We start from the raw sequence: 27,317 nt of genomic DNA, 5'->3' as shown, positions 1-27,317 counted from the left end.
GGTGCCCCACTCTCTTCTGGCAACTGTCATTGTACAACATTATGAAAGGTGAGTACCTTTAATTGTTCAGCTGATTTCTGATGTCAGACCTCCATATCATATGAGCAGATTGTTTTCAAATGCATATGGACGCAGTGAAATGAAGTTGTTGCTGTTTTTGATGTAAAATGAACACATTTATAGTTGTCTTGTAGACTTTTGTTTGATTATCTATTATTATTTATTTACTTATTTATTTGGCAGCAGAGCTCAGTGAACGCCATTGTTTAGAATGATCCCTAGCACATTTCATTTCTGCAATGCAAATGAGAAAAAAATAGCTTTTACAGTTCAGTTGTGACATTCAGCAAATTTTTATTCAGCACTCTCCATTTCTTGCTGATAATCATCAGAGAGCAGATCAAATGGGACTAAACCTGCTGCTTTTTTAAGACAAGAGCTGCTTGTACAGAATGTAATTCATCCTTGGCCAATAAATACAATCATTTTGCATCACTTTTCTCAGATCTAGAAAAAATTATTTATCAGAAAACATGTCCTCTGTTAAGTATTTTCATGTGAAATATGGATATCGTTTTGTAACTTTTGTAAACATGATACACCGTCTTACAAATTTTGATTTGAATATATTGAATTTCTTAAAAGGATCATAAATCAAACTAATATACTAAATCATGGTTGACAAAGTATTCAACATTCTGAGCTGTTCTGTAAATCTTTACTGTAGAGGTGGTGACACTGACGTCCCAACCTCGTGTGACTTATCCAGTTATGTATTAGTCTGCTATTATCAAACAGTGGGACCTCCAGGGTACAGGGCATTATGAATATGTAAGTCTGAGCTGCATGTGTTTGGAAGAGGAGCCCAGATTATTGTCTTTGTCCATGAGTTGCAACAAAGACCCACAGCACTGAGAGACTGTAATTTCACATCCTCTGGCTGTTGCTCCTAAATTGATAAGACGAAGCACCATATTGATTCCTGAGTGATCTTTCAGTTTGCTCTGTGGTGAATTTTCACTTTTACCCAGATATCAGAGTCTATACCATACTTATGTAAGAAAGGGTCATTCACACTAGCTGGTGTACAGTAATATGTAGAGTCAAGACAATTATACAAAAAAGAAAAAAAAGTAATTAATAAAGTATCCAATTGCTTGATTAAACATCTAAGTCCACTCCTGATCTTGGGTTCTAAATACAATACCCACACAAACTAATCTCATCTCAAGGTTATTAGCTTTTTTGGAGCTTGCAGTCACAGCTAATAGTCTTGAACAACATGTTTATCAAATATGGAATTTAAAGAACAACTTAAAAGCAGCTGAAAATATTGTTTTTTCTGACCTCCAGTCATTTAACTTCTCACCTTTCTGCAGTGATGTAGAAGTGTACTCCAGTCAGTACACTATGACATCACTGTTGGGCGTGGTTACAGGTGCAACACACTTTTTAAACTTCTTCCAGTGTGGTGTTAAAGGGACACTCCAGTTCAGTTTACTCATCTTGAGAAGTACTACTCAGACTGTAAAATTGGTTGTATAATGTCTTCTGTGACTCTGAAGGGAATATGCATTACAAACTGGAGGTGTGGGGTTTAAAAGATGTTGATATTTACAAGATAGCAGGGGTCTAATGATAGATGATATTAACTTGCATTATGGGAAATGTAGGATCCAGTGTTTTTGAGGCTTGACCCATACAAGAGACTAAAAGTCAGTGATATTCCCGCTTCTGCCACTTCAATTTGGACAATTCTGTTTTTTGTCTCTTGTGAGTCCTCAAACCATATGGCAGTGCAATGCTAAAATGCTGAAGCACCATGCTTAAGTTACCCTTTAAAACAATGCCTCAAATGTCCCATAGTGTATAGCTCACCATCTTGATTTTGATGTCACGTTGATGCTTAAGGATCATAGGTGTGTTAGGATTAGCAGCTCATCAAAATGACAGATATGCAGTACAAAAACGGAGAACGCCATGTCCAGTAAGTCAGCCAATCATTCAGTCAGTCAATTGCTCAGTCAGTCCAACGCTTTTCAGAGAGCTGTGATGTTGGCACTGTTTCCTGGGATAAAGCTTTATGTGCCTTGATGAGGTCATTCTCAGTCTTGGCATATTTTCTCACAGTGTGCCTCTCCACTGTTGTTCTATAAGCATGTATTTCTTCTATTTCAGTCTGACTCTGCTATAAATAATGATAGGATTTAGTCTCACCTATTAAAAGAGCTATATTTGAAGTGAGGTATTTGGCTTGCGTGTTAAGCTTCCCAGTGTCCACAAAGAAACTGTGAAAAAGTGAAGTAAACTGTGATCTGGCTGCATGGCCAGTGAGGATTCTCATTTGCCAGCACAGAGCAGAAGGGGCTCCTCTGCTTTTGTTGCACCAAGCCTTCATTCCCACCAAGTACCTTCTGAAAACAAGGGGCTCTATTTTTACCTCAGGCCGCAATTTGGCTCCAGTGCAGAAGATTTTGGCTCATGGAGGGGATCCAACCTCCAACCCCATGCACGCAGATCACACAGAGTCACACTTGTGCTCCACCTCTGCCCTTTGCCAGTAGGAGCACATTCCTAAAGGTGGCTTCACACAAGGCCTCTGGCTAAATGAGATTTCCATGTCCTGTTTTGTTTTCAGAGCTAAAGAGAATATCTTAATAGGCCATGTGAGACCAGGTCAGGCAACATGTAACATGTTTGTTTGTGTGAAAGGCAGAGGAAGTGAGAGAGTTTCAGTGTCTACATATATTGTTGTAACCAAATTAATTGAGCATATCTCCTGCGGACTGATGACCAATTCTTTGGACTGCGGCAGTGACCGCAATACGCTTCAGAGAGAGGAAACAGGGTAACAGAAAGGCTGAGAGAGGCCTGCTAATGAAACCTGACAGGAGTGAGCACAGTCAGTGAGTTGTCTGTTTCCTCTACAGAGAGAAATTCTTTCAGCAGCACTGGCCCTGAAACAGGGTCTGGCTGAGGGCTTGACCAGCTTCTAACATGGTCACGTAACATCAAGCCATTACTGACCTCATCCAAGACAGGAGAAGTAGTGACATACAGTACATTATAGCTCATGTAAATATGAACAGGTATATTTGGCACATGGAAATTCTCCTTTAAAACTTGCCAAGGTCCTGAAATTCCTTCCTCTCCCTCCAGGGTTTAAGTACATTTAATCTTCAAATGGGCCACCTTTACTAGGCAAGGCAAGTCAATATTTGTATATAGCACATTTAATTACAACTGACCTTAATGTGCTTTACACTGAATTTGCGTAAAGCATACATGTGCTGGATTCTGTCTGCTTTTCAGATGGAGAGTTGAAACTTTTGAAATTTACAAATTTATTAAAACTGAGCTGTAGAACATCTATTTAATCTGTTGTCAAATGAATTAGAGGTAAGACATTTTTCCAAGATTCTCAGGATATACAAAATGATGATCTTCCAGCTGCATGCTGCCCTCTTAGAACTAATAAATCATTGCTGTGCTGCAGACAGCATCTGGGCTTTTGCTGTATATTTTTCTTTTTCCATAACTACTGTTTTTTTCCTTAAGGACACACGGGCGACATGGAGAACCAGTCCAAGGTGGAACCCTACAGCCGGCCCCTGGACATTGTGCCCAGTACAGAGGAGAAGATGACAGACAGGGGTCAGTGGGGCAACAAGCTAGAGTTTGTTCTATCAGTGGCTGGAGAAATTATCGGCCTGGGGAATGTCTGGCGTTTCCCCTATCTTTGTTATAAGAATGGGGGAGGTGAGTGCTGGCATTATTTATCTCTGTTTTGTTTTTTGTCTTTTTATCTTATCACCTGTTTGACTCTAAAGTTTGGGTTTCTTCAGTTAGTCAAGCATGTACAACATCAGGGTGTGGTGGCTGATTCCAGCCAGAAGCAAGCTCCTGGTTGAAAATGTGTTTTGATTTGCAGGGATTTATTTTTTGTAGGTTTAGAGGGATTTTCCACCACTTTTCCTTCCCTTAAAAACCAGTGCTGGCTGCACTACCAAACCTTGAAAGTTTCTCGAGTCTTAAGTGGTTCTACCACACAAGCACAAGCTGAAATAACCTCCTGAGAGGAAATGATTTTAAATGAGCTTAATACAAAGTTAATTTGTGATCTATTCCATGGAGATCCATTGTCCAATGCAGGTCACGGCTGACGCAAAATAACCAAAGAGCTGTTCAGATTGTGGCTTTTTTTTCATGCAGCCAGTTACTGTAGCTAATGTATTACACACATGACCTCACTAAGATTTTATTCTGTGAAAGGGCAAAAAAAAAAAAATACAGAGCAAAGAATACAATTTTGTATGACTTCTAGCAAACATGTTTAGCACCTAGAAACTTTATAGAAACATTTCCACCATGTAAAAGTGTTTGAATGATTCTATATTTGCACCAATCTTAAGAGCATATTTCAAGGCAAATTTTGGAACTGCTCCTTTAATTTGTGTGTGCTCATACTAGGTGCCTTCTTCATCCCATATCTCATCTTCCTGTTTGCTTGTGGGATCCCTGTCTTCTTCCTGGAGACGGCTCTGGGACAGTACACCAATGAGGGAGGCATTACCTGCTGGAGGAAGATCTGCCCTTTGTTTGAAGGTAATCTACAAGTTTTCACAGGAAAGGGTGTGTAATGGATGGTTGTATTAAAATATCCAACAGTACCAAGACTGGACCAATATTAATGTTTTTTGTTCGCAAGGATCAAACTCTTTGGCCAGGCAATTTTAATGCCTTTCACAGTCCTTAAATGTCATTTCATATGACAGGGTTAAAATGTTTCCTGTGCTTTGTAAAGGTTTTCTGTGTGGGGGAGCTTTCACATCATCAAACATCTTCATGATATTTTGAATGTAAATATGTAATGATTTAGTGATCCTAGTATGTGTGCGTTATTCTGAAACAATGAGTTGCTTGTGCACTACTACCACATACTGTCTGTACAAAAATGTGGGATGAAAGCTGAATTTTAGACACTTGTGTGTGTGTGTGTGTACATGGTCTTTATGTGCATGTTTTCTTTTCTGTATGACAGTGTACAGTATCTGTATTTTGTACATACAGTATGTGTGTTGTTTTGTGTGTATCTGTGTGCATGCATATGTGTCAATACTATCCAGTTTGCATGCCATGCAGATGTGGGAGGATGATGGATGTAGTTACAATGGCTGGCAAATCACCAACACTGGCTAACATCCCATCCCATCCATCCAAAGATTTTCCAGTTCAGTTGTCTTCAAATAATTCTGTAATCAGCCATAATCATAACCCACAGAGGATGACATCTGGTGAAGAGTCGAGTCAGGCGTGCAATCTTGTGTTGGAGCATGAGTTTAACCTAAAGATTGTTCATATTATAATTTACCCAGCATGTAATTCACTCAACTGTAAAGGGAGCTGAAGACTGGTTTAATCAAATGCTGTTTTTTCCAAGGTGAAATTATGCCTCTTTGTCTGTAGTGAATGGGACAGTCATGGAGCTCTTGTCAGCGATTCATTATCACTTTCAGCAAGTCACTTGAAATAAAAAACAGTAATTGCTCACATGTGAGGCTATGAGTATATTTCTAACTGCATTGAATGTGTGGTGTTCTCAGTGCAGTCAAATACAACAATACATGCACTATCCATTTAATGGCATTCAAGCTAGATGGAGGTGCTTCTGAGTCACAAGGGGAGCAGAAATTACCTGCAAGACAAGTTTCTAAAGTTCTTAGAACTACATTAAGATATTTACATCTGTGTTAATAGATCCAAAACATCCAATCCATGTCACATATTTTACTTGTGGTCACATGTGTTCACAAGCTCCATTTGACTGGAAGGGGCAGTGAAAGAGATTATGTAGAAAACATTTAGCTGACCACCTGTGTCAGATTGGATGGTTAATCCTGCAACACGTTTTGATTGTCCATTTAAGAATTGTGATCATTTGGGCTACTTTTTGAAGCATTTTTGTTGGGTTTCACTGCCCAAATGTGTATTACAGTTTATTACAGTTGAAACTTTTTGTCCCATTCCAATTATTATTCTCTGTGATAAAAAAAACCCTGTAACATCTGTAACATTTAATACATTATCTGATGGACTTTGATTTTGTTCTAACATTTTCATTATTGTAACTGTGGTTTTGAGTTTCACTAACTACTCTAGCCTTTGATTGGGCTAGTTTTTGTCAGTCCCATCTGGCAACACTGCTGACCACAGTGGACACGCTCTGGTGATTAAAGCCAAATTTTGTGTGTTGATGAGTGTTTCTTGTCAGTCACAGCTCCTACCCCAACCCTGTTTGTTCAAAAACAAGCTGCATGGTTGCAGTTTTCTCTGTAAATGGCTTTGATTTTAATTTCTTTTTCCACCAAAATAGCAGTATATTATTGCTCAGTGCTGTCAAATTGATGTTTTTACTTGCAGGAGTTGGTTACGCTACCCAGGTGATTGTTGCTCTGCTGAACATCTACTACATCATTGTGTTAGCCTGGGCCATCTTCTATCTGTCCAACTCCTTTACCTGGGACCTGCCCTGGGCTTCCTGCAACAACACCTGGAACACAGGTAAGATACAGGACAATATATCGATCAGCAAAAGATGTGCCTCTGCTAGACATGTGTAGTGTATATGTAACCATGTAATTAATCTGGTGTAGCCAGGCTTTGTGCACTTGGAGGTGGAGCACAAAGTCGGTTAGAAGAGGACCAATAGAAGTCTGCAATAGGGAACTGATGGTAGAGCATGCTGCTAGTGTTAACTCATGGACTGAGGTACTGTTTTAGATTAGATTTTTCTTTTGATCTAGCTATCTTTTTTGTTTATTTTAACTTTTATAGTGCCCCCCTTCATCATTTCATCAATTTGGTAGTTTCATTTTATCTTGAAGGAAGTGAGTGCTCCTCCACCACTTTTCTCCTCCGTCTCAGCGGTGGCATTGTTTCACTTGCCTGTGTGTAACTTGGAAACCTGGGATAAAGCTTGGATTTCTTCACAGGATTGAATGTCTTTTTGTCTTTCCTTCATTCAAGATTCTTGTATGGCATTTCAGAGGGGGAATAGCTCCATCAATCACCATGAGAACACCACCTCTCCTGTCATTGAGTTCTGGGAGTAAGTGCCTTTTTGTTTGGCTATGTCCTCAAATGGCCTACTAGGTGTCAACAAGTTATATCTCGTAGCCTAAATACAGCTTTTCTACTGGTTGCAAAGTTTTACAGCTATAAATACACTGATGTTGTATATAATGAATTTCAAGACTGGACAATAACACATTTCTAATGTTGGTCCTATTTGTGTGTGTGCCCCAGACGCAGAGTGCTAAGAATTTCTTCAGGTATTGGTCACATTGGCTCTTTGAACTGGGACCTAGTTATCTGTTTAGCCGTTGCCTGGGTCATCTGCTACTTCTGCATCTGGAAGGGTGTCAAGTCCACTGGCAAGGTGAACCCCTCCCTCCTTTCAAGACGGACACATTTTCATAGTACTGATAATTATCTGTAGTATTTCTAAAAAGTCTTTATAAAGTTGCTTTGTTCTAGTTTTCCTTACACATGCGTGAAGTGATGCATGAGTTTTTTACAGTATCTTAATCAGCAGAAGATGATAATAATACAAAAACCTGGCAGTTAGCAGTGTTACCCACATTAGCTGAATGAACAGAGATTGACATCTGAACCTCAGTCTTCATCAACTAAAAACTTCAGAACACAAAATACTAACAATAAAAACATAAAACAAAAAGCAAACAAACAAAACACAAGATCCAATCTTCTTTTCTTTGAGAAGAACTTTTGTAAAATTCTGTCACAGATTTAACATAATAAAACAGTCGAATCTATGCCTAAACATACATATAACATAGTGTCTAGAAAGGGAGGAATTGTCACAAGTGTAGTAGATACAAATGGCTGATGAGAAAATGCTGCTCTTTCCCTGCAGGTGGTTTACTTCACAGCCACGTTCCCTTATGCTATGCTGCTGGTCCTGCTGATCAGAGGAGTCACCCTGCCAGGAGCCTCCAGGGGAATCCACTTCTATCTTTACCCCGACCTGGGACGGCTGTCTGATCCACAGGTAGGTTAGAAACACACTTAATCCAGGGGGCGCTGAACCTGTGGCAACCATAGACTGTAAAAAGAATATGGACGTAGTCACTGACATCACCCATTGTTTTGTGGACTGCCATTTTGAAGCCTCGAGTTTGGCAATTTGTCCGTCGCCATCTTGGATTTTTGGAGCCAGAAGTGACCATATTTGGATGAGAGGGTGGAACTGACCCTAGCACTAGCTGCTAGATTGGTTAGCATGGTGCATTTACAGTCTATGGTTAACTGTGCTCATGCTAATGCTAACTTTTGCTAGTGAAAAACAGGCTTAAAACCAGTAAAACAAAATGTACTTACCAGAAAAACTCAATAGCTGACTTCTTAGAGGGTCTTTTACAACAACCAAACCATGAACAACTTTTTAGGTGACCAAAATGTTACAATTAACTTTCATGACCTGAAAACAGCGGCAGAGCTATACTCTGTGAATCTGGGGTTACACGATGGTTACATTACATAATCAACGTTGTTGCCGTGGTAGCAACTTGTTAATCACAAGGTAGCCATACCCTAAAGCATACCCTGCTCTATCATCTATTTTACTCTAAATGGGACCATAATGTACAAAATGAACATCATGCTATTTTTAAAGAAGACTTGTAACTATCGATTGAGACTATAAACTCATTAGGAAAGTGTTTACTGTGGTAATAAATCAAGTGAGAAGTAGGGTCTTTTTCTCATAGACTTCTATACAGTAGGACTTTTTTTGTAGCCGGTGGAGTCACAAACTGCTGGCCATAAGAAACAATGCAGGTTTAGGGCAATTCCACATTGACTCCACTTTTCAGACCGGGAGCTATCTGCTTGGTGGCGACCAGCTGCAGTAATCTGTCTCTGTCTCCTGTCTTCATTTTGTTTGTCCAGTTTTGTCTTAATACAAACTGTTTAATGGACAACAACGCTGAATATGGTTAACACCAGCAGTGGATTACTATTCATCTTGGTCTTTCTGATGGCTTTGCAAAATCAGATAGGCCATATAACTGAGTTGGGCACGGGTGTGGCAAACAAGAAATGCATTGCAAACAATCAGCACATTGCATATAGTCGAGAGTTTCTCCTGCAATGTCAAGATGCAAGACTTAAGCCACCATACCAACCTGATGATTTTCCCAATGAAATTCGGATTGGATGTGGACCTTGAGATTGAGTGGTTTGGGATTCTGGTGTGCCTGGACTGTGACACACAGCAGACTAGCTGGTAAAACACTGGGTGGAGGGGTATGCTTATAAATAAACAAGTGATGGTGTAAGATCGCTGTGGTAAGAGAGACTTTCTTCAATCAGGACATTGAACTGCTTTCTGTTTCACTCAAACCTTTTTATTTACCTCGCAAGTTCCCACAGCTGTTTGCATCTGATGTTTACATACATACCAAAGCTAATGCAGATGCAGCAGCAGAGATTATAGCAGAGGTGGTACAGTGCCGGCAGTCTATTTCTCCAGGTGCACCTAGTCTGATAATGGACGACTTAACTTTATGTAACTTTCATCACTTGCCCTACCTGGCATGACAGAGTCCTTGACTTATGCTACGGCTCTATTGAAGGAGCCTACAAGTCTATTTCTAAAGCATCTCTTGGTACCTCTGATCATAATGTTGTTTTCCTCGCTCCAACTTCTTCCGCTATGACCCTGCACGGTTATTTCAACGGTCATTTTTAAGGATGCCTGCAGCAACCTAGACTGAGTTTGACCCTCTGCAAAGAAAATGTTATCCCTCATAAATTGTGTACAGTGTTCTTTAACAACAAGCCATGGAAAACTATATCTGTCAAATCTGTTTTGAATCAAAAAAGATCTCCTTTTATCAGGGAGATGCCACCCAAAGAGCAGAGGCAGCTAAAAATGTGAAAAAGGAAATAAGCAAAACTAAATTTTAAAGAGTACGGTCTGGACCTGCTCTATGTGAAAAGTGCCCTGAGATAACTCCTGTTGTGATTTGGCACTGTATAAATGAAATTGACTTGACTTGACTTGACTTAAGCTGAAATATAAAGACAAAGTAGAGAAGGAACTTGGCAAGGGTAACTCTTGTTTTGCATGGGAGGGGATCAAGTCAATGGTGGGGATTGAGAGGAAAGGGAAGAAAGCTGGTTTATCTGACAAACCTGATGGAGTGCTGGCCGATGAACTGAATAATTTTACTTACATTTTGATAAGCATGATTTTAAAAATGAACATCTAGCTTTTAGGGATGATACTAGAGCCCCTGAAAGCAGTATTATCATCAATGATGAGTAAGTGCTGAAATCACTCATGCACACTAAGGAGAGGAGAAGTCACAGCCCAGATGGCATTGGGGTCAGGCTACTCCAAAACTGTGCCAGGCAATTATGTGGCATTATTTCATTTATATTCCAGTGTTCATTTCTTCAAAGAGAGGTTCCAAAAATATGGAAAGACTCTATTGTAGTGCCAGTTGCCAAGGTCAGGAATCCCAAATCATTAAATGATTATCATTCTGTGTCCCTTACTTCTCTGACTATGAAGGCTTTTGAGAGCAGTGATGTAAAGGTAATCTTAATCAAAGGTCACCAGCGTGCATTTCTTTTAAGGAAGCTTAGCAGTTTTAATATAGCCAAATCACTTTTGAAAATGTTTTACTCATCTTGTATGGAGTCAGGCCTTACCTTTGCTCTTATTTGCTTGTTTGGGAACCCACAATAATAAAGAATATGTTAAGGAAAACTGTGAGGATGAACTCTTAAATCACTGGCTGTGATCTGAATGACCTCTATCTTGTTTATCAGAAGAGGGTCATTAGGAAAGCTCAGGATATTCTTCAGGATCCTCTACACCCTCTTTATTCTGAGTTTTCCCTCCTTCCCTCTGGGTGTAGGTATAGGATGCCTAGATGCAGCCGGAATAGATATGGTCGCTCTTTGGTCCCAGAGGCTATCTGAAGTTTGAACTTGTAACTGTATGTGTGTGGACTAGTCCAGTGTTTTTGTTTTGTTACTGTTATGTCTGATAGGCACTTAGTACTGAAACTGTTTGTCCGTTTAGCTGTATGTGTTTTAGGGCTCAATCTTGATGTTATTTATGTAACTGTTTGCTGCAAAATGAATTGCCCCAATGAGGATAATAAAGATTTCTCTACTCTACTCTCAGACATACAGCACTGTGCTGTTTTAGGCACTTTAGATGTTTAGTTTCTTATCCATAATGCAATATCATCAGGGAGGCGTCTGATCAGTCAGAAATTTATTCTGCGGTAGGACAATGACCTCAAACATAAAGCCAGAATCCTAAAGAACAATTTTCAGCAACAAGAAGAACAAGGAATCCTGCAACAGAAGGTATGGCCCCCACAGAGCCCTGATCTCAACATCATGGAGTCAGTCTGGGATTACATAAAGAAACAGAAGCAGAGGAATAATTATACACATCCACACTGATAGGAATTTTACAGGCATTTTGAAAAGAAGTCATTGAAATGCCATCTCTTCTAGAACAGATACAACATATTTCACAACATTTGTGCTCGTATCTATATACCTGAAAATTTTGTTGTGCTTGTTTTCCGAATATGGCCACTCAGAAAAGCTATACTGTTGACAAAGTAGGTCCTTCTCAGTGCCTTCCAATATGAGTGTTACTGATGTATAGAAGGACACAAATCCTATCTCTGGTGTCAAACACTGTGAGCATCCATGCATCCACTTCTATACCTTTTTGGGTCTGTATAACGTCACGCTACTTTTGCATTGAACATTAAGTTATTTGAAAAAACAAGCAATGGTGCCATCATTTTTTCATGTGCAGCGAGCTCTTGAAGAAAAACAGTGGATCGGGGATGGAGGAGGCGGTAGTGATAGTGGTGGTGGTAACAGGGATTTCACAGTTATTTCTTTCCTTGCTGGTAGATTGCAACCAGCATGAAAATCAAAAAGAGGGCCCCTCTTCAATCCCTCTTAGGGCTCTGGGGATGAATACAAGCCCTGTGTGTTGCTAGCCAAGACAAGCTAGGCTGGTGGAGTTGGTGCCTTGGGAACACCTGCCTTTGTGTGATGTTGTGTCCAGAGCTTATGTTGTTGGTTGGACCCCCAGTCAATCAGATCTTCAGTGCTGCCTGCCAGCTATCTAAAACATGCCCCAGTGCTCTGGGAGCACTTCACAAGAATTGCAAGAATAAAGAAAAACCTCATTTGAATTTTGAAGTGCGAGTGGGTGTTTTGAAAAGAGGGTGGAAAAGTGCTGCACTTTACGCCTTGGAGAGATTGGGATGGATAACAGGCTTTGCTGCACGGATGATGTCAGGATGGTGAGGTTGAGAGGATGAGTTTTGGGGTAATGAGTTTCAGAATTTGAAAGGTGGCATTGGGTGTTGGTCTTGTGTCAAAAAAGATGAGGTGGTGTGAGTGGAGGAAGCTTTTTCAATATGAAGGTACCTTGGGAAGCTGTGTGAAAATCAAACTCACAACAGACATCACTGAGTTGAAAAGCTTACAACAAACTTTTTCCAAAAGTCTGGTGCTGCTGTGATGGAGAGAAGTCCTCAGCATCTGATATTGTAGGAATTTGGTGTTCAGTTTTGGGATGTGGTGAGATTCTCTTTTTCATGACACATTCAGTAATGAATGATTGTTTTTTAACAAACAGAAGAGAGGGTCCTTTGTAATGTGTATGGGGTTAATATCTATTTCCACAGAGTGATACTCAAGTCCTCTATTTAGAAATTTTCTCACCCCAGCAGAATGAACGGTTTTCTGGAAGTGTTAGTGATACATAATTTAGTAGTAGTGATATTCAATTGTAAGCATGCAGACTAAAATAATGTCAAAATCAGCAAACAATGTAGCTCAAAAATCCCTGATAGCTTATGTAGGAGGCAGGTTTGGTAACAGAGAAGCTGTTGGTTTGAATCAAGTCTGTATCAATAAATATATAATTTCTCTCAAAAAATAATTGCACATACAACTTGTACTTTGAACACAGTTAATGTATTAAATATACTTTCAGAATGGATAAATATATTTACTTTTTTGACTGAATGATCACACAAGTAACACAAGGTCCACTTAGTAGTTTTTTCATGAGCTTTCAACCTCATCTTACAGTGTTTCTCAGCAGATGGAAGTAGTTTTTCACTTTGGACACCTCAAAGTCAACATGACTGGGCCTGAGGACAGTCCAGAAACAAATACATTTTTGTTTCTGGACTGTATTTTAAGTTATGTCTATGTTTGGATTATTATGTCCCTTTACATGTATTTTCTCCCTTTAACTATCCTGTTTCTTTTTTGTCCCAAGGTGTGGATGGATGCTGGAACTCAGATTTTCTTCTCCTATGCCATCTGTCTCGGCTGTCTCACTGCTCTGGGAAGTTACAACAAATATAACAACAACTGCTACAGGTAAGGATTGAAATGATAATGCAGTTGGAATTTCAAACAAGGGTACACTATAACCCCTCTACATTTTTTTTTAACATGAAGGGACGTAAATCTTTAAAATTGTGTTCATTCAGTAGCTCATAATAGTTCTGTCTCCCTCTCTGTGTTATTTCTAGGGATTGCCTGTCCCTCTGTTTCCTGAACAGTGGTACTAGTTTTATCGCAGGCTTTGCCATTTTCTCCATCCTGGGCTTCATGTCCTACGAGCAGAACATACCTATCTCAGAAGTGGCTGAATCTGGTTAGTAGCTATTTACTGTGTATAGAAATAGAATAGTACACTCTGTTGATGTAATATTAGGCACAATATCCTTAGATCATCTATTTCTATTGTTGTTGTGGATTGTTTTATGTGCCAAACTCTATCTGGAAAGCCTGGCGTCTCAGCAATATAGAATTTATTGTGTGATACCAGAGTCACAAACTGCAGCATTTTGTATCATTATGTCTCCTGAAACAATGTAGACCACCACTGAGTTTATGGCATTAAAAAATCTGAGTACACAACTAGGAAATTACATTTCCATATTTAAAATGACAACATTGAACCACATTATTCCTAAATTGACAATATGAGTGGATAAAATTCAGTGTCATACATTTCTATTCTTCTCTGTCTTAAAACAATTGGAGTTGTCATTTTTGGTAATTGGCAAAATGATGGGAATCAATAACTACTTCATTGGATGAACTGAACATTTTTCTACAGCTTCTAAATGGCCTCTTTAGTTAACTTTCAAAACACTTGCCTGAACTATAATAATAAGCATTCATATGAGGAATGACCAAGAATGGTAACTTGAATGAGAAAAGGCATGTGAACTCTGTTTAACCCAGGTCCAGGTTTGGCCTTCATAGCCTACCCCCGTGCTGTGTCCATGATGCCTTTCTCCCCTCTGTGGGCCTGCTGTTTCTTCATTATGATTGTCTTTTTGGGACTGGACAGTCAAGTGAGACCAACATATGCACCACACACACAAAAACACAAGGATTCCAGTAGTTATATAGACATGATTCTATATCTGCTCAAATTTTGCGTTTTTGGTACTTTTTTGGTAGATCAGCAACAGAACCATCTAACATTCACAAACAAACATACACACACATATACAAATGTCTCATACGTCTGGTTTGTCTCTTGATTAGTTTGTGTGTGTGGAGAGCTTGGTGACAGCCATGGTGGATATGTATCCCTCCATCTTTCGCCGTAAAAACCGCAGGGAGTTCTTCATCTTGGGAGTGGCTGTGGTCTCCTTCCTCTTTGGGCTCATCATGCTGACAGAGGTTAGTCATGTAGTGATGTCACTTTGTAGTGTTTTTACTGAATAAGATTACAGAATTAGCATGAAATCTTGACCAAGGATGGGTAACTGTACGCGTATGTATAGCTTCTATGTGAAAACAACTTTATTTTAGAGCATATTTAAAAATTTCTGTTCAATTTTCATGGCAATATTGAACAATCATAGTAACAATGCCTAACATTAACATAATCCCCTGTAATAAAAGAGTATAATGAGGATAATAAATAGTGGCTTGGTTGCCATGGTGACCTGTTGAAAGTCCTTTGTGTTTAACGCATAAGTGAAGACTTTCCTGCCTTTTAGATTATAGCCTGGCTGATCTCATACCAACCTAATATTAAGGTGAAACTGCACAACTGTTACAGTTTATTTTAGGGTTTGCAGTGAATATATTCTTTTCAACAGAATGTTTACTGTGTAACACTTTGTAGTATTCCCTTCAAACACAAAATTAATCAATGACCTGCAGATAATGTTGTTTCTTAGTTTTTTCCCATTATTTGACAACGTACGGGTTCCCTTTTGCTTGTAAGGTTTGTAAACCCATGTCGTTCCTCACAGGGAGGGATGTACGTCTTCCAGCTTTTTGACTACTATGCGGCCAGTGGGATGTGCCTTCTCTTCGTGGCTATTTTTGAGACTGTTTGCATCGCTTGGATTTATGGTGAGTGTGTTAGCGAGGCTGTTCGGGAATGCGTGAAGGGGGTATTTACAAGACAAAGGCTTTATTCTCACATGGCACTATTCATCCCATTCACTGCTTCTCACCAATTCATAAAAATTTAGGGCTCCCATTTGTTTGACTCACAGATTGGAAGGCATAATGCTGAGTTGGGGAAGGGGGGGGGGGGGGTTGTTATTTAAAGGAAGACTTTTCTGATTTTCAAGTTGATTCCTATGGTTTTAATGTTGGTAGAATTATATATGAATGACATTAAACTTTCCTCTGTCTTCCCTGTAATAAAAAAAAACCCCTCTTCATCCACCTCCAAAAGTCCACTGGGTGACACAAAACATGTCATCCGGTGGACTTTGGAGATCTGCCTTAGACTACAAACTACGTTTCCTCATTTTTTGTAGTGGTGCTTTCAAGGACTATCAAAGGTGGGTTTCCCAAACACTCCATCCATCAAAAGCAGACACTAAAATATCATGCTACTAAATACTTTAAAATATCAGCATATTTGGAAGAAAACTAGTTTCACAACACGAGGCCAAATATTGTGCAGTAGAATCAGTCACAAAAGAGTGTGGAGGAGAAAGCGACCCCCGGAGCTACAGTACAGCAGCAGCAGAAAGAGAGGAGCCGCAGCTGGGGTAGCTTTACAGCATCAACCAGTGCCTGATGCAGATCATCAGAGAGAATGGAGACGGAACTGAAAACTCAGTGTTGCGACAGACTTTGTGGTGCTTTGGTAAACCTGACTTTGTTTTCTGACAGAATACTATATCAGACTTGGCCAACTCTGAGTATAGAAAAGCACATCAGCAATTGCGTGTTACCTGTAACTTTTGTGGCTCCATTCAGCTTGAGCACTTAGGTCCCAGTTCCTCATCATCCAAAACAATAAAAGAAACAGTGTTTGCTTGCAGTTTTTCACCCCTTTGTTCACGATTGTTTCCCTAATCAAGACTCAGAGGTTATTTAACTGTCCACAGGCAGCTCTGACAGCATTCTGGCTTGTGTGCAGCTCTTGTTAAGTTTACAATGATCCGCGTAACTAACTCCAGGGCACTGTATGTTTTATGATCGTTGCAAACCGGTGCAATATATCCAGTCTCGATAAGGAAAAATGTTTTGTAAATGAAAACAAGCCTCAGTAAAGAGATATAATGCTGCTCATTAATTTTGTCTCGGCTAACCAGCCACTCTGCTAGGAAACCCACCTGCCTGCCAGAGCGATACAGGGAATCTACAGCCTTTTTCCTCAGTTTTCTCTAGTCATAGGGCACCAGTTTCAGAAATAATTGCACATTTCCACTACATAGGTAACCTAGTTTTAAGAAATGATCATATTCACAACGACGGAGTTTCCCTTTAAATTTTAGGTTATTCAAGGGTCAAGTGAATGAAATCAACAATTAGAAAATTAACTGGATGAGCTAAAAGTCAACAGAAAGTAATACATCTCTGCTGTACAAATCTTGAATCAGGACACAGATGATTATTAGATATTGATGAAATTCTCCCCTGTGTTTTCTTCTTCTCTCCCTGATTACAGGTGCCGACCGTTTCTATGACAACATAGAGGATATGATTGGCTATCGCCCCAGCCCTGTCATCAAATACTGCTGGCTGTTTTTCACTCCTGCAACATGTTTTGTGGGTTTCACATTTTCAATATACATATTTTTTACACCACTTACTTGAAAGAAGAGCAACCTCTGGTGGCCAACATTGCAAATACATTTCAATTTGTCAATGAACACAAATGGTCAAATGAAGACCTTTATTTCTATATCTTAAAGTAATGCAATGGTTAAGGTTACTGTTGGATTACAATCAACTATTTACTTAAACAGTATTACAAATCATGTTTTAGTATAGTCACTAATCAACAAAATAAAAATATTAAGTCTCCCTTTCTGTCTGTTTTTTTCAGGGAACCTTTGCCTTCGCCTTGATCAAGTACTCACCTCTTAAGTACAACAATGAATATGTGTACCCGTGGTGGGGCAATGGGATAGGCTGGGTCCTGGCCCTGTCCTCCATGCTGTGTATTCCTCTCTGGGTGGCAGTGAAACTGTACTACACGCCTGGAACGCTGAGAGAGGTACAGTATGTTGCACCTAAAAGCTGACATACTTGGGGAAAGCAAAGTGTTAAGATAAGGCTGGCACTATTCTCTTATTCTCAACAAATCTCATGAAAAATGCCAAAACCAACAATGGTTTTAGTCTCTCAGTAGTTTTGGATGTCCGAACCTGACTGCAGTTCTTAGCCCCAAGCCCATTTGTTTGTATTGATGGCGTAAATCTTTATAAGAAAGTCTCACAAATGTCTACTTTTGTTTTTAAAAAGGCTAAGTGATTTCCTAAAACAGCTGGGCCTTGGATTTGGAGTCTTAATGAGTATTTAGACCAGGAGCAGGTTGATGTATGTATTAGGGATACATTCAAAATAAACTAGTGTTCATCATAATAAAGTGCAACGATGTGGCTCATTGATGTGTTATTTTGACAACAATAAAGCTCTATGGCAAAGAGGAATGAGTTGTATCAAACTTTAGCTACTAAGTCCATACTTCTTTGTAGAATCAATGTATTGTTTGTTTGGTCTTTTAATGGCAACCGTAAAAAAAACACAGAATATCAATGCATTTATCATTTAAAGTAAGAACTTAAAGGTAGCTAAAGTTCACATTTTTAATGAATCCTGAGTATTGCAGATATCCTTAATTGTTTTTAAAATAGTCAAAGTGGGGTCCAAGTGGTGTAGTGGTAAAGGCGTTTCTCGTACAACCATAATGTCTCCATTTGTTGCATGTCATACCCCTTACTCACTCTCAACATTTCCTGTCTGTGTCTCCGTCACCATCAAATAAAGACAAAATGCCAAAATGTAAACAAAAATGAAGACCGAATAATCAGAGAGTGTTTCTGATCTTAAATAATCTCTTAGATAATGTTACTGATTAATGTCTTAATTAGGTTATTTCTACTAGTGTCAGTTCAACATAATATCAATGAAATATTAAATGTGCTATATTATTTTATCCATTTCTCAATTACAGCGCCTTGTTCTCCTGACCACTCCTTCCACTGAGTTACCGAAGACAAAACAAGAGCAGGAGAAGCTGCTGGCCATCTTCGCCGCAGACGGCGACAGCCTTCAGCAGAAAGCACCTCCAACTAAGGACGGCTACTTCCCCGTTGATGAAAAGGAGTCTCATTGCTAGAGACCAGAGGGTTGGAATCAGAGCCGTGTAGGAGTCAAAGGTCACTCCTCAGCTTTGACACTGTCTGGCCCCATCCCAACTCCGTTTGCAATACCTCACCAGACAAGGTGGCGAAACAGGCACAGACTGTAAGAGACACCTGACCTGTAACTACTGATCTGTTGCTGGAGCTTTTTTTTCCTTTGTACAGTGCCTTCAACATCCAGTATGATGGCAAAACCATTCTTACTTCAAGATTTACATCCTTTTTAGGACAGTTGGTTACCATCTCTTTTGCCAGTGGCAGAGTCACATGTACATATGGAAAATGTGGCCATTGTTGTTACACAGTGGCTAAGAATTTACATTTGATCGTGTCTGCTTTCTAAGGAAGCATTTTTTTTCTGTTATGGACATCTCTAATGTTCAGTTAGTCTGACCTGACATTATTTTACTGATTCTAACAGCTGTCTGCTGTGAATGGAGCGCAGGAGGAGTGCACAGATGATAAAAGCTTGCTTGAATAAAACCAATGTGTGTTTAAGTGTAATGCACTTCTGTAATGTACAGTATACAGAGTACTTTATGTATTCAATCTATCAATTCAATTGTGTTGACAGCTCTGTTTTTACTGTATAGTAGAGAATTATCAGCTCAGGATGTGAAAAATATTAATAAAAAAAAATCTTTATAAGCATATTAATAACAAATTAAATGTTTGAGCATGATGTAAATAATTGGATTTTAAATTTACAATTAGCTGAACTCACCACAACTCAACTTGATTAAGCTTTTATGTTGTTTATTCAGATGTATGCTATTATGTTCATTAATTCAGTGTATGTTTTTTTTAAAATTTCCTTTGCTTTACTGATCTTTGCAGAGTTGCATGAATATTTTACATGCTTTTTTTCAGTGTTCTGATCGTTGACATGATTTTAATTTAGTGCCAGTTTTGCCTTATCTTATTGAATCTTATGAAGTTAAAACATAAAGTGCCTAAAGGAGACAGTTGTGCCACTTAGATAGTACGCGCAGGGCACGCTATAATGGCTGAAGGGTTTCATTCCAAAACGATCATCTCTCTCGTCATCTTTGCTTCTGCTGTATTATAATGAACATAGGCCTGTGTTTCTTTAGATGTTGGACTTAATAAATGATCACTGATTACTGATTGGGAACACTTTTACACATATAACTTTTATATGCTAAAATTATTTTTTATGACTGAATAAAAATACTTTCATTTGAAACCTGAAATATGTTTATATATTTTGTGGGCAACACAATTCATTATTCATTACATCAATGATCAAGACAAAGTGAGAATACATGTTTGGGATTGTGCCTATTTTGATCATCAGAGAAAAGAAATTATGAATTGTAGTAATACACCTCTAGAATAGTGTCATATCCTCAAAGAATAGTGTGTATTTTATATCTATTGCTATCATGTCATTTTTCCCTAAAATTTAAAAAATGTACAATATTCAAAGATAATGTTTTTGTGTATGTAAGATGATGTAGTGTTCTGCATTACATAATTTTGCATTAAAAGCATCATACCACTAGTTTACCGCATGTACAGCACAGTAGAATACAATATGTTTAATAGTACAGCACATTGTGTTTTGAGTAGTTGTAATGTCATTGATGAACAACTTTATAGCTGATAATGCATAAGAATTTAAATATATAGCAAATATCTAATATTCTAGGGGATACACTGACAAACTTCAAATCTAATTGTGCATCATACATCACACTTTCAATGAAAAATACACATTCCCTGTATATTAAAAGGTTAATAGAGATGTGCGCCTTTAATTTCTGATATTTTGTAAGTAGAGTGCAAATAAGTAGTATGCAGTGGTTAGCACTGTTGTCACACAGCAAGAAGTTCTGGGTTCGAACCTGCCGGCCAACTAGGGCCTTTCTGTGTGGAGTTTGGATGTTCCCCTCTTGCCTGCATGCGTTTTTCGACATTATATGTATAAATATATACTGTAGGTCCATGTATGAAAACGTTTTAATATACTGAGGGTTCCACCTACTGTCATAGATTTGTGATGCAATTTCACAGAAGTCTCCATGATTGTGAGAATATTATTCTTGAAATAAAAGGTTAAGTCCCTCATACCAATTATACACAAAATTAAAAAGGTGTGTCTGTCACTTCAATTTCAGTCTCAGTTTCATGACATTTCCTCATGTCTGTGAAATGCATAACACTTTTTCCCTTTTTTTTCTGTCAAAATCCGTAGGCTGTACTTCTGTGGATTTACTTCCTGGTGCCCTCACACCTTTAATTTAACAGGTTGTTTTGAGTGTTGTGATTGAATGAGCATGTGCAACAAAATTCATGAATGTGGATAAGAAGTGAAATGTACAGTATGAATGAACAATTTGACCTTTTAGTGAGGTAATATTACAAAAATTTAAAGGCTGTTTCTGGGTGGAGTGAAGCTCTGAGCTATCGAGCATCAATGACTTGGTGCAACAACAGGTAAAGCCAATTTTCAATATAAAATACTGCAACCAAAATGTAAAGTTTATGAACATGTTTTTTATTATTAAGTTTTGAGGTAATACTGGGATTTAAAAAAGAAAAACAGTCAACTAGAACAACTAAACATTGTGATCAGATATTTTCTGACATCATAAATTACTTGATTTAAACCAATTATTCTGAAAAGTATAGCCAGTATATATAAACAATATGTCATTTATTTTAATAAACAACACAACAACAAAAAATAAAAAGTTTTCAGCACTCTCTTATTTTTTAATATTTTAGTGCCCAATTTCATTTTTGGAGTCTGTTTTTTTCTCTTCATGTACGTGAATTTTTCCCATTATTGACACCAGTGGCACACAAAATTAAAACCTTTTTCTTGCCACATGGTTGGATCATTTGCTCAGTTTTTCCTCTTATAAAATATTCATCACCCGTGTGAATACAATAAAAGCACAGATGAAAAATAAAAAACAGAAACGACAAGAACATTTGATCAAACAGATGTATTCATGGGCGGAGAATTCAAAAAGAAACAGCTCTTTCTTTAGTTAACCATATTTTATGCCCATTCAATTGTCCATAAAGGGAACCTGGAAGCATCTCTCAGGGGGGATGGACATATCTTGAACTGCGCAGAAATGCTGTGCTGCTCTGGGCCTGTCGTCATCTGTCTGTATCACGCTTCTCCAGCAGGGGTCGCTGCAGTCATGACTCTGAATCGGTCAGTGTTTACGGAAGTCCGAGTGACGTGTCACTGTCCACCGAAGCATTGTGGGAAGGAAAGCGGAGCTGACGGCCGCTGATGGCATACAGCTCAAATTGGCAAATATCTTCGATTAGTGAGCAGCTTTAAGAAACAGAAGATTCAGGGGAACGATGCTACTTCACGAAGCTAATGTCACCGGGTTTTGAAGAAGGGGAACATATGACGGTGTCATCGCTGCTCACGGCAGAGAAGTGGGATACTGTGTCAATGGACCGCGGCGTTTTTATTTTCTTTTGCAAGGGAGGCAAATAAAGTAGCGACGGGATATATTCCCGCTGTGGATGGGTGGTTGGGGGGCGACTGCGCTCCCGCATTCCTTATCGTTTGAAGTTTCTTGAGATTTCTGTCGAAGACGCCGTCAAAGATGTCGACCAGCAGTCCCGAAGCGGTGAAGAAATTGCTGGAGAACATGCAGACGGACCTGCGGTCTCTGTCCATGGAGTGCAAGAAGAAATTCCCCCCAGTCAAAGAGGTCAGCCGGCTAGTTAGCTTCACTGAGCAGTCACCTAGGTGTTCAGCAGCTTGTCTCATATGTGATTCTGATTTTATAGTCGTAATAATGTAGATTTTTTTTTACATATGTGTATGAGCCTGTTTCCCCCCACCAACCCACCGGGCCTGTGCTCTGCTGTGGGATGTGGACACTGAGTTGTTCTCATACTGTTCGGGTATATTAAAAGTTGTGTCAGCTGCTGGGCCTTCCTGTCTACTAGGCGTTGAAATAAATGAATATACAGGTGTTTATAGTGGCCCGTGCCACGTCATTTGGTTAAATGGCTCATTTTAAGCATTCACGTAGTGACAGAGTAAACCCAACATGAGCTCAGCAGATGTTATGCATAACAGGTTTACACATGTATGTATTGGCATACATTTTTTTAACCAGATATATTCACTGTGCACATCACTTAGCAGTGTAGTGTTGAATTGATGTTGGTTAAATGGAGGTTTGGTGATTTAAAGGTTGGGTTCACTTAAAATATAAAACAAAGCAAGATAATGTTTTAGCTTTAGTTAACTTCTAGCTATGCAGATATCAGAATTTGGGCAAATTAAACAATGTTTTCATTGGCTACTAACTATTAGAGGTAGGTTAAGTGAGAAAATATGCTTGTTGCAAGATAGGGGAACCAACCTTTAAATTAAATATAATGGATTTTGTTTACATAGTTGAATGTCTGTACTTGGTTGACTATGGATCGGACACCGTAGTTTCCCACAGTTTTATTCCCCTGATTGCAAGGTGAGCACTTCTGTAAGATAAAGCCACGTGTTTGCTCAGCACTGTAGTTCATCCAAATCACAAAAAAACCCCAAAATTTTTCAGTTGTTCACAAGAAGGTCTGTGGATCATCCCGAGTTCCACATCCAACATCCCAATATGTTTTTTTCTTTCAAATTGCTTGTTGTGTCTGACCGACAGTCCAAAACCAAAAGATATTAAGTATACTATCATTTTAAGCGGTAGGAATTTCGTACATTTGACAAGCTGGAACTAACACATGTTGCTAGAGACTTAAATTACTAATTGGTCATAAAAGTAGTTGCTCATTCATTTTCTCTGTCTATTGATTATTAATATGCTAATCGTTGTCCTGAATAAACAAAACATCGTCTGTAGGAAGACATGTTGCTGTTGAGTTTTGCATATTTTCAACGCTTTGATCAACACAGATGAAATGCCGTTCACCTCCTGTTGTATTGGGTTCGGCAGTAGAAATCAGAACCTCCACAACCTAAACCCTTAACTAAAATATATATGGCTAGATAGATACCACTAGTGACTTTTTGACTTGGGTCCATTTTTAGCTTTTAATCCCAGGGCAGTTTTGCATTTCATTTATGTGGTAGATGTTCACGTAAGCTGTATTCAGGGAAATGTTTTGTTTTTGACATTTGTCATTAAAGGCCCGTTTGGCCTACATTGGTGTCTCTTAGGATCTCATATTGCACATTGGTTTCACAACAAGCTCGCCCGTGTTGACAGCCGAGAGTGAATTCATAACAAGTGTTTTCTTTTTCTTTTTAGTATTTCCTGGAATAAGTTACTGTGTGCAGCTCCTGACTGGTGTACTTGTGTTGCAGTGTCGGTGACATCATGGCTTATTTTGAGAAAAGAATAGTACAAGGAGCTATGATGTCATGGCCTTTTACCAGTGAATGTGTATTGTTAGATTCACACGTAGAGGACAACCCGGCTTTTATGACTCCACTTTGCCCCAAACAACACAGCCCTCTTTATTACATGCTCTGCTTGCAGGAGTCCGCAGGGCTGGGGTCAGAGTTCATTTATATCTGGAATGTACTGAATTTTTATTTTGAGCATCAATTTTAAGGGCTAAAAGATAAACATATGGTTCTGAGGTTGGCAGCGTATGATATGGACAAACACAACCTCCATTCGTAATCTGTTCTGGTCCGACCGCTCTGCGTTTCCTGACGGTGTGGACATATAGACGCTGTTCTAACGTTTACCTATAAATGAAATGCATTTAGACAGAGTGCAGCTGGTGTTTGCCAAAGTTATGTAATTCAACTGACACCATCTCAGTCAGAGCCTCCTTACCTTAATTCCCTGTAATTCCCAGGTATAGCGAGCTCACTGTTTGCTTGCATATGTAACACTGGTCACACAGGTCATTAGATGAAATGTGCTGTATGTGGGGCTTTTTTGTGGTTGTGGAAATATTTATCAGCCAGCTCACCTGCATATCAGGCTTAGTTTGTTTTCCCTCAGGTCTCACTTTGGATAAAAGCAGCCTTAAAGTGAGACAGAGAAATACCTCAGCAAGTCCCTCCACTTCCTTTGTGTTCCTGCCATTGCAGATTCATTTGATCTCTCGACTCGAGTGCTTGATGCTTCAAAATAAGCTGTGTGGCAGTCACAACGTAGCACCATGAAAGGCATACAGCCAGTTTCTTGTAGTAGACTGCTTGCTGGCCTTTGCCTAGGGGGCCTCGTGAAGCATCTCCTTCAAATATTGATTTATCATCACCCGGGTTTCCTGGTCCTTACCAGCATCTTTCCCTCAGGGATCACAGGAGTGCAGGGAGCCACTCTGATATTCACGCTCTGGTTGATAGTGTTTTGATTGAAGAAACCTTTTCCAATTTGAGCTGTCATGGTTCTTTCTGCTGGGATGTTATTGTGCAACAAACAAGCTCCGTACCGGTGCTGTTGTTTGAATTGAAATGATTTCTACGCCTGTTGCAACACACAAATGTGTTCCTCATTTCATACAGTTGTAGAATGTGATTTAACTGAACTCCTTAATTTCTAATGGATGGTTGCCTTTATGTTTGTCATACACACATTCCCAGTACTAACCAGTTTTATATAGCTGTGTATACATGTTTGTTAGTAGATTTATGGAAACTTAATACTAAAGCATTCCAAGCCAGTCTTCATTCCATTTCCTCCTCCATTTCCCAATCCATCTCCCACAGTGACATTGCACCACAGCCAGTTGTTTGTCTGGGTTAAGAAGAGCCAAGAAGAGTCCCATTGATTTTTCTGTATCATAGCTTCACACTCAGAACCTCTCTTTCATTGAGTAGCAGTCAATGAAACCACCGGAGCTTTCCTGTTTGTTGTGCTCTGATTGCTTTTTGCCTAGGTGAAAAAAAACACATCAGGCAGCCCTCTGCTCTCTCTGATGATGAGTCAGGTGCCGTTAACTGTATGTAGCTCTCTGTGAAGTGTGACACGTTGACATGGGATAAGAATTTAATGAAAGCATTATGGGCAACCTCCGTATGGCTCGCTTAGTGCAACTCGTGTGACGCCTTGTCTGGGGATAAGAATTTAAAGAAAGCGTTATGGGCAACCTCTGTATGGCTCACTTGGCACAACTCATTTGCTAGACAGATTGTGTAGGCTACATAGAGACAAAATAACAACGAGCAACATGGAGTGAGGATTCGGTGGACTGACACTGTTGTGCTGTTTTCTAAATATGCTAAATCAGTTAAAAAAAAACTGCTGAATTAGAGACTCTCACAGCGAGTTTCTAAGGAAGTCAATGTGTGATGAGCTGCTCTAATTTTGCTTTGCAAATGAATGAGCTGGCACTCAGACATGGGTCAGTTCCGCTTTGAGGATCTTCCACAAAAAAGGCACTGGAGAAGAATTGAAAGTATTGAGCACTTAGAGCCTGGTTCTGACATTGTTTGTACAACAGAGCCCTATTTAATGTCCCCTCCTACTCGTTATGGATATTTTAAAATCAACTTAGTCCAGCGTTGTGTATATAATGTACCCATTCCTCCACACTCTGGCGAATTCAAAAGTAACCATGTGGAAAATACCTAAATGAATATTATACATCTCTTACTATACTTCATTACCCTATTTACACCTGGCATTGAAATGCAACCTGTATCTGGATATGTTACCTGGATAAGGAAAAAAGGCAGGCATTGGGATTAGTACGTGATCAGATTGGACAGACTATCCTTTATAATAAGGACAATACTCCAGGAACCTGATTTAACTTTTCATAAAGACTGATAAAGGAAATCATATGTAAGACAACCAATGAGAGGATAGTTAGTGTAGGAAAATGGTTAGGATATCTACTCTCTGTTACACAGGATACTGACATCATCAGGCCAACGGTATTTCCTTCCACACGGTGGTGACGTCATAATGCTGGCAGTTTTTAGATTGAAGTCAGTTCCACACTTAACAACGGAAAGATGAAACAGCACTTTCTATGAGGAAGTAGATGGAAAAATGTGTTGACAGACATGGAAATGATGAATTCACTGTTTTCAGTCAACCGAGGACTCTACCAGTAACTAGGCCAATCTGAGAAGAGTTTCATTGTGAAGATTGAAGGTTTTTGTACATTAACATTTGTCAGATGGAAGTATTAATCATAACTGTTTTCAAGATGGAACACATGGTTCCTCTCAAGGGCGCACAACGGAATTGTAAACCAATAAATACCTCTGATTAGAGGCATTTATCAGTTTACTGGTAGGCCCCTTATTTGATTGACTCACAGATTCTGCAATAGCGTGAAAAAACATCTTTTTGATGACTTGTGCGGTAGACCGATTCAAGAGTACTTTTCAAGATGTCCCTTTGTGTCTCACCCTCATCAGATTCAGCCAATCAAAGAGGATCTTATCCTGTTAAATCACAACAGCCACTATTGCCACTGATTAGCATCTTGAGGGCCAATAATCGTGATGAACAAATACTTACACTACTCCTTCAATACGCATGAACACTCTGACCAAGCTGGGCCTTTTGATAAGCACAAAGAAGGCTCTTGTCAGAACTATTTGAAGTGGACTTCAAATACTATTTATAGCTTGGATATTGGAGAAAACATGCT

At 39.2% G+C, this 27,317-nt stretch overlaps 2 protein-coding genes across 5 annotated transcripts in view; both read left to right on the top strand.

The window, feature by feature from the left end:
- On the top strand, nucleotides 1–19,858 carry slc6a13 (solute carrier family 6 member 13). Its single transcript, XM_042411491.1, has 15 exons — nucleotides 1–48; nucleotides 3,559–3,759; nucleotides 4,471–4,605; nucleotides 6,421–6,561; nucleotides 7,027–7,108; nucleotides 7,306–7,438; nucleotides 7,937–8,071; nucleotides 13,364–13,467; nucleotides 13,623–13,747; nucleotides 14,344–14,456; nucleotides 14,653–14,790; nucleotides 15,372–15,474; nucleotides 17,033–17,133; nucleotides 17,414–17,584; nucleotides 18,545–19,858. The coding sequence occupies exons 1-15, from the start codon at nucleotides 42–44 to the stop codon at nucleotides 18,707–18,709; spliced, it is 1,854 nt and encodes a 617-aa protein (XP_042267425.1). The 5' UTR covers nucleotides 1–41; the 3' UTR covers nucleotides 18,710–19,858.
- Nucleotides 19,859–21,877: 2,019 nt separating this feature from the next.
- The window catches only part of mon2 (MON2 homolog, regulator of endosome-to-Golgi trafficking), a 41,114-nt gene continuing 35,674 nt past the window's right edge, over nucleotides 21,878–27,317 (top strand). For 2 of the 4 annotated variants that reach the window (XM_042411443.1, XM_042411442.1), the window contains exon 1: nucleotides 21,878–22,444. In XM_042411443.1, coding sequence (XP_042267377.1) covers nucleotides 22,337–22,444 — 108 coding nt within the window. In that variant the 5' untranslated portion in view covers nucleotides 21,878–22,336. The remainder of the gene's footprint in view (nucleotides 22,445–27,317) is intronic. The other 2 variants (XM_042411445.1, XM_042411444.1) reach the window with 1 other exon arrangement.

Source organism: Thunnus maccoyii, chromosome 5 (assembly GCF_910596095.1).
Source record: "Thunnus maccoyii chromosome 5, fThuMac1.1, whole genome shotgun sequence".
Classification (NCBI taxonomy): Eukaryota; Metazoa; Chordata; class Actinopteri; order Scombriformes; family Scombridae; genus Thunnus; species Thunnus maccoyii.
Note: the sequence above shows the minus strand (reverse complement) of the source record. Positions and strands in the feature narration are given on the sequence as shown.